An 8,951-nucleotide genomic window follows, 5' to 3' on the forward strand; every position below is an offset into this window, starting at 1 on the left:
CTGTTTAATTTTTTACCCTCATAGCCCATTAACCTCCCTTCCAGTGCGTCATTCGCACAGACTTGTTATCTTTTTTTTTTTTATTTTTTTTAGGTATTATTATCTTTCACTGGGCAGAGGTGGACCAGCACGGTTTTTTTTTCTTGTTGTTGATGCTTCTTTCGGCTCAGATCTGCTTACGATTCAGGCGCATGTGGGCGCCAAGGAGATGACCCGCAGCCAAGCCGGACATGAGGGAAAGCTCAGCTGCCAGTACACCTGCGGCGACGACACGCGAGAGCAACCGTGCATTTTCACCCGGCGTTTCCTTGCTCGAACCGCCACAGCCCATTAACTCTAGGCAGCCTCGCTGCGCCACCAGTCCTGTGCCACCCCCAACTGTACCGACCTCAATGCTTGGCATTGTCACTGTGATGAGAAGATCATTGCCCACCTTTGACATGCTTGTAAGGCACGTGGACGACTCCACCACCTGCGCTGGGTCTTGTCCAGTGGCAAGGAAAATGGCAGCAACGGCATTCGCAGCTTGGGCGTTGAATCCACCAACAGACCCCGCCATGGCTGAGCCAACCAGATTCTTATCAACATTGAGTGATACAAGGCTGTCAACTGTGCACTTTAGGGTTTCTTCAACGACGTCGGCGAGCACGGTGGCCTCCGCGACGACCGACTTTCCACGTCCTTCAATCCAGTTTACCGCGGATGGCTTCTTGTCAGTGCAATAATTGCCCGATAAGGCGATAACCCTCATTGAAGGGAACTGCTGCTGCAGCAACGACATGGCTCTATCGACGCCCTTTGTAATCATGTTCATTCCCATTGCATCGCCCGTGGTCGCGCGGAAGCGGAGGTACGCCTTTCGTCCTGCCAACACGCACTTCAGTGAATTCAGCTTCCCAAACCGCGTTGTGGACTCAAAAGCCTCTTTTAATGTGGAGAAATTTTCGTTGCAGTACTTGTGAAGCCTTCCCGCCTCCACCAGAGATGGAAGTTCCACCACAGGGGCCCTTGTCATGCCCTCACCCAACACGAGCGTATTGCACCCACCGGATTTTGTTATCGATCGGGCGCCACGATGGGTGCTGGCCACAAGCGCCCCCTCCGTTGTGGCCATAGGGATAGGATACTCTTTACCGTCCATGAGAATAGGCCCGGCAATACCAAGTGGAATTGGCACGTATCCAATAATATTTTCGCAATTATGACCGACAACCCGGTCCCAGTCATAATTCTCAAAAGGAATACTATGCAGGGCACTCTCCTTCTTCTCACCGTCTGGCTGCTGGAACGCAACTCTGGAGACCACCTCACGACGCACCTCAATGGCACGCTTGTAATTCGGCTGCAATGCCTGTTCGAGACCGTAAAAATGAATTTTGCGGGAATTCACAGCATCCACAAGTTCGGCATTAGTTAATTCACTCCATGGAACTTTCGCCGCACTACACGCCAGAGGGATTGCCTTGCGAAACATCGCTTCGTGGCACGGTAAAGTCTTTGTAGAAATATCTGTATGCAAGAAAGCTGCACCAGCGGTACCAAAACGGGCAATGAAGACAGTAAAGATAGGAAAAAAAAAAGGGGGAAAAAAGGAAGTGTATAAGGTGCACCGGTAGCTGAATAAAAAAATGGGTCCCGCGTCGTTTGGGTCAGGAGGATTGCCCCGCCCTTCACCCCCCAAAGACGCATAGAAGCGCTTGGAAGGACCGCGAAAACAGACAAACAAACAAAAGCACTAAAGTAAAAAGAGTTTGAGAACCTAAGAAAGCACCCAGGACTGTATTTTGAAAGGGTCAGAAACTACTTACCAGCGGTGGGGCGAAATGCAACCTTCGTGACGAAGCGACGCTTGCGGTTTTCTGTGGGACGGGCACGCACAACACGCTTGTGAATTGCGCACGCAATGCAAAAGCGCTGCTTCATGTACATTTTTGGCATGGGGAAACCAGCACTGTACACCGGAGACGCTTCAGCCACGTCACGCGCTGATGCCTGGTCCAACAGTCTGCGCACTATGAAGCGCCCGATGGCCTTGTCCTTCGGAGTCAGCCGGCCGCAGTTGAAGCAGTGTAACGGCTTCGTGCGGCCTCGAGAGCAGGGCGGCTTGGCCCGGCCGTGGTTACGGCGCTTCGTAGTCATGACTCTCTAAATACTGCATCAAGGCGAGATGGATTTAAAAACGCGCAGGTAGAGCAAAGTGTCAACGTGACGCAAGAAGAAGAGAGACAGACACCGAGCAAAAAAAAAGTAAATAAAATAAAATAAAACAATAATAATAATAATAATAACAATAACAATAATATGTCAATAAAAAAAAGACAAAACCTACCCCCCTCAAAAAATAAAAAAAACTAAAAAGCAAAAATAAGTCAATTGGAGAATGAAAGAGCCCCGACAACCCCGAATGTGTTGATAAGCAGCGGGAAGAGAGAAGAATTCCGCCTGTATCTATCCTTGGCCTCGAGTCTTCGAGGCCATCACAAACAAGCATACACAAACACACAGGCGCGCACACACACACACTCATGCCCAGAAACAGCAATAGAATGGGGAAGAGCTGAACAGTTCGTGCGCCAACTATGGTACAAGGCTAGGTCATTGGACCCTCCGAAGAATCAGTATCGTCAAACAAGGACCTCTTTGGAGGAGCCACGCTCCTTGAGCTGGGCATTGCAGACCCTCTGAAAACCACCGGAGGATCAGAGTCAAAATCCGAGCCACTGAAAGTGGGTCTCCTAATTCGAGGGGGCAACCCTCGATTTCGTGGAGGTGCCATCTGTTCTTCGGAGCCTTTGACCCGTTGGTTCGGCACGAACTTCTCAGAGGACACGGTGAGGGACCCACCCTTTTCTTCCTCCAGAGAAAGGGCAGGTGCTGGCGCGCGCACTTCTTCTGGAGCGGTATCAGTTTTCACAAAGGGCACACGCTCGACTTCTTCTCGTTGTTGCGTAAAATGAAACGGCTGCAACCCACTCTGCAGTGACGCCTGCTGTGATGATGCGGACTCTTCTTGGCCTACTTGTTGCTGTGATTTTGGAGAGCCTTTCGCCCGTTCTGCAGATGCTGACGTGTCAGCCTCCTCTGCAACGACCTCTTTGGCCTCAGTCGCAGGCAAGCCGTTTGCTGCCGCGACATCATTCTGAGCCTTCAGGGGACTATTTCGGGCGGCCAAGTCTAGAACGGGATTCATACACGTCAGCTCCGACAACAGCTCTCGATAACGACGATCCATTTCATCCGGATTAAACTGCAATAGAGCCTCCCGCTGATTGATTTCATCTTGAAGTTTTGAATCAACAATTTCGTGGGATGGATCTGTTGCATTCAAGAAAGAAACATCGGGCACGTACGGGGCAGGTGGCTCAGTCACACGCGGTGTGCGCATGCGAGGACACGCCACAAAAGTCCCATCCACCGCGCCACAAACCCATTCGTTAACCTCTTTCTGTTCCTCATTAAGAATCCTTTGTCGTTCTTCGTCTCGTTGTGCCTCGAAAGCATAGCTAATCTCCTTCTTGACCCGCAAGGAGTGTAGCACTGCAAGGAGATCTTGCCTTCCCACAGGAAGGGATAGTTGTCCAATTGCATCCTTGAGTTCTTGAAAAGCCTCATCTTCGACAGACTGCTTTGCACTGCTTAAAGAGTCTAGCTCTGTTTCCATCTGTGAGTTTTCCCCTATTAGATCATAAAGTGCCCCGTGAATCGCTGAAGCTTGAGATGTCAATCGAGAAATGTCAGCTTCATTTTCTTCCTTTGCGCTCCTTAAACGAACACGTATGGCATTCACTTCGGCTTTGTGACGCTGGACGGTAAGAGCACAGCCCTGCGTAGCTGCATCCGCTTCAAGCAACGCCTCAGTCTGTCCGTCCTCTATGCCTTGAAAACGGCCCCTATCAAAAGATTCATGTGCAACAGTTTGACGTTCCTCTTGGTAACGTCTGTCACGTGCAGCCAATTCATCAATAAACTCCTGTCTTAACTCGCGCATATCCTCGGCCGCTTTACTGCGTTCATCCTCAATTAACTGCATGTAATGTAGCTTGTCACATTCAATTTTCTTTCGCCACTCCTCCATCTGCCCTTCCTTCACACGCAATTCCTCCAACAGGGAGCGAAGCTGATCCCCGAGCGCAATGGACTTAGCCTCGAGAAGCTTTCGCCTGGCCTGTTCCTCTGCATATGTTTCCTCCACAGCTGAAAGCTTCGACTCATTTGTTTGAAATGCAACCATTGCCACCTGGAGGTTCTGCTTTTCAGTTTTGATATCCTGGTCAGCAACTTGGAGAAGCCGCTTTACGGTTGAAAGATGGCGGGCAACATCCTCTCGCTCTGACTGCAAACGTGTCAGCTGTGTCTGGCATTGAGCTATTCTTCGATCCATATCCAACTTTTCCTCGTTCGAGGAGCTAATCGTACTTTTCTTCTCCTCTGCAAGTAAATTAGCGGTTTTACTAAACTTGTCTAGCTTATTCTGCAATTCTTTATTTTTTGCTTCCATTTGTCTCAGCGTTAACTCCTTTTGAGAGAGTAATTCTTTTCCTTCTTCTGTATCGGCCAAAAGCTTTTGAATAGAGTATTCCAACTGCGCACTTGCTAAACTCTGAGGCTTTGTTTTTCGATCAAATTTCCGTACGTCATTCAACAAGACATCCAGCTGTCGTCGCGCCTCCTGTAACTGTTGAAAAAGCACCTCAACTTGGTCACGCATTCGATCCATAACCACTAACTGCTCTCTATTGAATCCTGGCGGTGGAGATTTTGGGCGTGTAATCGCATAATCTTGGGGGTTTGATAATAACAATTTATCTTCCTCGTTTGACTGAAGAGCTGAATGCTTGCCCAAGGTTATTGCGCGAGAGCCACTGTTTTCTGCCACATGGGATAGAGCTTTTTTCTTTACCAAATAGGTGTAAAAACACATGTGCACATGAGGTCCAGCGCCGCGTTTTGCTCGAGCGGGAATGATGATCACACGGGATCCTTCTTCTCCCATTCCTATAATCATCCCTTCAAACCCTTTCATCTCAGGAGTCACACTCATATGATTTGCGGGAATAGTTAAAGTACACGGCTTATCATCCTGCAAGTTGCCGTCTAACTTACTTCCAAGAATAGGAAGTCCTTTCCCTTGAGTTTCACATTGAACTACCCAACTTTGATAGCGCACCTTTACCGTATCATTGGCAAACACAGTACGATCACATTTTCCAATAGCAACGTCACATGCAAGAATACTTTGATCAGGATGACCTGACGCACCGTGCATTGCCACGCCAACATGGGAACAGAATTCAATTGCCTGATTGGAACTTTCAAATTGCATGGACCAGCTCTTGCCTTGCTCATCCTTGAAAGAAACATAGCCTCCTGGTTGCAATGCGATACAGGCACCCGTTTCGTTATTTGTGGTAATATTTGCCGTACATACGTATTCGTTTTTCTCATTGTAGCAACCCAATTTGTACAGCGGCGGGTTATCCAAGGCGCCAACTATGGCGCAGCCAACGGATCCATATTCCTGATATTGAGAAGTCTCTGATAGGTAAAGAAACAAGTGCACCCTTGTTACACAGGTGTGCTGCGTTGATGGCATGGACTTCATACATAAAAAAAAAAAACGACACGAAAATCACCAACATATGCATATGAAGAGAATTAGAAGAAAAAGTAAATAAAAATAGAAATGCCAGACTTATTATTATTATTATTTTGAAGAAGTACAACAGAATGATAATGGATATTTTCTCCAAACCACCAATTTCAACTTCATATTTCGTTTTTCTAAAAGAAGAAAAGGACATGTTGTTTTTTTTTTAAAGCAAACAACAACACGTGTACTTCATCTTTTCTTTTAATATGACTGCTCAGGCTGTCTATTTATGTCGGGGGAAAAAAAATCATTTTCGATACAGCGAATCGTCTCAGTATACATTTACAATGTAAGCCATTCCTCCTCATTTGTTGATTTCATAAGAGCAGAAAAATCAACATCTTTGGGATCTAACTCCTTCTGATACATGTCCAGCCAAGGAGCCAAATTACGCTGCTCCTCACTTGTTAATCCAAGAACCACCTCATTGATCCTACAAATAGAGTTCTTGTCAAGGTAACTCGGAGGCAAAAGGAGATTTCGAACACGCACGTCCGAAAATGGAATACCCAAGACAAAACTGGCACGCCGTGCAATACCCTCCATTTGCTTCCTGTGGGGCAACTGACGGTTGCGAAGCCAAAAATTATCCGATGCAATCAGAATAAGAGTAATATCGGCTCCCATCACAAAAACAAAATCCGGAAAGCCCTGTACGCAATCACCAGAAACCAAAGACTCCTTGCTATTAGCAAAATCAAAAAGAATTTCTTCAGGCTTTCCTATTCCAAAAAATAAACGACCGGTTGCTGTTGTTGTCGTCTCATGTGCTGATCGAGAAATCATACATTGAAGGTATCGACGCAAGGATGAACGATATCCCTCAACAAGGTTGAAGCCAAGAAAATCATAAATGATATCTATTTGGGGGTATGTATTAATAATATGGCCTATAAGATCACGAAATGCATTTGACTCATCAATATATATTTTTTTATTGGTAGGATCTTCCACAATGTAGTTGGAGAAGGCATTCTCAAATGAGCCCTGTAAGCCCAAGCCGTAAATGCAGCATAGTCGCTGTAAAAGCATATGGTCCCTTGATCCATAAACTTCTAAACGCAAAAAAGCATCACGCAATTGTGCTGCCTTGTTGACTTCTCCTACCCAACGCAGTTTTGACGCCTCTTCTTGAAGCCATGCGCGATTCTTCTCTCTGACTGCCACCTTTGGTAAACCGGTAATGGAGGAAATCAGCTCGAGATCCACATTTAAGGCGTCTTTACATTTTCTCCAGTTAAAGAATATGCTCTTAAGCAGTTCTTGTTGTTGACGCATTACCTCCTTTTCGCGTGCTGAGAGAAGAGGAGGAATCCGCATTTCCCATTTATTAAGCTTCCATTTAGAAATTCTTTCCTCTACTTCCTCCAATAGATCCAGCTCGTTACCTCTTTTGCCCCAATTCTTATAGAGCGAAAAAAGTTGCCTGTGACTTAACGGAGCTGCGTCATATGTTGCATGCGCTCTAACTTGGATTGGACTTAGAATAGAAAAGCAGCAAATAGACCTCATACTATTCAGACCCTATAATGCACCAAACACACCCAAGAAAGAAAAAATGTAGAACAAGAAACAAAAAGTTCGGGATTTCTTTTCTTTTTCAGTTTATATTTTTACTTTTTTTTGTTTTTCCTTGCCGTTGTTGCAGAGAAAAGCGGCACAAATGGAAGCACATCGCAGAAATACAATTACTGAACATCTCTTTACAGAGGCATCTATTAAAGTACTTCATTTGCTTCTTGCAAGCAGAAATCCGCGCTATTCACTAAAAACAAGCTAGATAGGCATAACACGTACTGGCATCACTACTACTATAACCAAAAAAAAACTTTTGTGCTACTCCTAATAATGAATGAGACCCATTGACGTGATACCCAAGAAAAAAAATAGAACCCCAAAAACAAATCAAAAAACTCAACGGAATAAAAAACCCAACACATATATAAAAGTCTGACAGTCAATAAGACTCCTTTGAGTGTATGTGCCGCAACCACTCAGCGTCGAGTACACTGCCTCCCCATTCAATATAATGATTATCCATCGGAAAATGCATATTAAAATCTAGGAAAGGTTTTTCACCATATTCGCCATGATATTGGGTTGCAATCCACTTGGGCAGGCCAAATGGGAAGATGAAGTAACATGGGAAAAACCACAAAAGTAAACGCCGGAACATTTCCCATGTTGTCTCGTACTTCCTAGTATCACGATCTATCCATAATTCCTGCCTGCCCCATCCCCAGAACATCCAAAAGTTCAACTGATATTGAGGAAACACTGATGTATTGGGGGCTTCCCTAGCATAATTAAAGGGATATTTTGCACACTTGGACATTTCAAACTCCTGGTAACGATATAAGGTTCTCACGCATCGTCGTAACATTGCTGTGGCACTAAAAAAAGAAAAAAAACAATAAATTAGATACTACCTATAACTATGCAGCTAAAAATGTAAGAATGAAAATAATAAAAAGGATATATATATATAATATTGAGTATTTCTTCATTTTGGGGTTTCCAGTAAATAAGTGAATAATAATGATAAACTTCATGGCAAAGTAACTTTCCTTCTTCGGACTAGATCAGAATCAGAGCAAATTTTTTTGACTACCTATCCTCGTCATTTGCGTCAAAAATACCCTCACCTAATTTCCACCACGCCAAAGTATAGAACATGTGGAGATCATGGTGTTTCTCTGCTTCATTTAGGTCGCTCCAATTATCGCCGGTAATAGGCCAGTGGTACATTGAGCGGTATGTGGAAAAATACCACGGAATATTTTGGTCCAACTTCTTCACGAATCCAGGCTCTTTCATTCCGTGAGGAAATTCACCTCTCGTGGTCAGTTCCAAATCTGCGTATTTCATTCCTAAACACCGACATCTTCGCAACATGTCTACCTTTCTGCTTCCTTGCAAAAAAAAAACGAATAACAAGATGGACGCATAAAATAAGGCAGTTGACGGGAAAAGAAAACAAACAACAACAACGCTTACCCACGCAACAAAAAGAATTAACACCACTCAAAATTCCCGCGCCAGGTTCCTGAAACCGCGTGCGTAGAGCATTGGCCGCGGTGCCAAAGCCACTCAGCAAAAAAAACGAAAGTCCTGGTGGGGTTGGCGGGACGGGCGGCCGGGGCGCCGCGTCGGTTTGGCTGGAAAGAACGCCCGGACGGCGAGGCGCACCCTCTTCAGCGTCGCCCTTGCTTGCGACCGCCCGGGTCTTTTGGGCCTTTCTCCCGCGAAGACCCTGGTCCGCAAACGCGGCGGGCGGGCCCCCGAAAGGGCGGCCATGGCA

General features: G+C 45.8%; 5 protein-coding genes across 5 annotated transcripts, besides 6 other annotated features; all 5 read right to left on the bottom strand.

Annotated features, from left to right (window-relative positions):
- The first annotated feature begins 62 nt into the window (after nt 1-62).
- Nucleotides 63-91: a microsatellite.
- Nucleotides 92-166: 75 nt separating this feature from the next.
- Tco025E_08090 (hydroxymethylglutaryl CoA reductase) lies at nt 167-1,474 on the bottom strand (the record flags this gene model as incomplete). The annotated part of the gene is made up of 1 exon (XM_029374947.1): nt 167-1,474. One exon carries the CDS (start codon nt 1,472-1,474, stop codon nt 167-169), a length of 1,308 nt encoding a protein of 435 aa, XP_029224917.1.
- A 326-nt stretch (nt 1,475-1,800) lies between these two features.
- Nucleotides 1,801-2,139, bottom strand: Tco025E_08091 (ribosomal protein S26; the record flags this gene model as incomplete). Its single annotated transcript, XM_029374948.1, has 1 exon — nt 1,801-2,139. The coding sequence occupies one exon, from the start codon at nt 2,137-2,139 to the stop codon at nt 1,801-1,803; it is 339 nt and encodes a 112-aa protein (XP_029224918.1).
- A 111-nt stretch (nt 2,140-2,250) lies between these two features.
- Nucleotides 2,251-2,302: a microsatellite.
- A 34-nt stretch (nt 2,303-2,336) lies between these two features.
- Nucleotides 2,337-2,368: a sequence feature (A-rich).
- A 110-nt stretch (nt 2,369-2,478) lies between these two features.
- Nucleotides 2,479-2,526: a microsatellite.
- A 64-nt stretch (nt 2,527-2,590) lies between these two features.
- Nucleotides 2,591-5,593, bottom strand: Tco025E_08092 (uncharacterized protein; the record flags this gene model as incomplete). Its single annotated transcript, XM_029374949.1, has 1 exon — nt 2,591-5,593. One exon carries the CDS (start codon nt 5,591-5,593, stop codon nt 2,591-2,593), a length of 3,003 nt encoding a protein of 1,000 aa, XP_029224919.1.
- A 99-nt stretch (nt 5,594-5,692) lies between these two features.
- Nucleotides 5,693-5,709: a microsatellite.
- A 223-nt stretch (nt 5,710-5,932) lies between these two features.
- Nucleotides 5,933-7,162, bottom strand: Tco025E_08093 (uncharacterized protein; the record flags this gene model as incomplete). The annotated part of the gene is made up of 1 exon (XM_029374950.1): nt 5,933-7,162. The coding sequence occupies one exon, from the start codon at nt 7,160-7,162 to the stop codon at nt 5,933-5,935; it is 1,230 nt and encodes a 409-aa protein (XP_029224920.1).
- Nucleotides 7,163-7,237: 75 nt separating this feature from the next.
- Nucleotides 7,238-7,280: a microsatellite.
- A 327-nt stretch (nt 7,281-7,607) lies between these two features.
- On the bottom strand, nt 7,608-8,033 carry Tco025E_08094 (uncharacterized protein; the record flags this gene model as incomplete). Its single annotated transcript, XM_029374951.1, has 1 exon — nt 7,608-8,033. The coding sequence occupies one exon, from the start codon at nt 8,031-8,033 to the stop codon at nt 7,608-7,610; it is 426 nt and encodes a 141-aa protein (XP_029224921.1).
- Between the last annotated feature and the right edge of the window lie 918 nt (nt 8,034-8,951).

Source organism: Trypanosoma conorhini (assembly GCF_003719485.1).
Source record: "Trypanosoma conorhini strain 025E chromosome Unknown Tco_14.4_contig_00697, whole genome shotgun sequence".
Lineage (NCBI taxonomy): Eukaryota > Euglenozoa > Kinetoplastea > Trypanosomatida > Trypanosomatidae > Trypanosoma > Trypanosoma conorhini.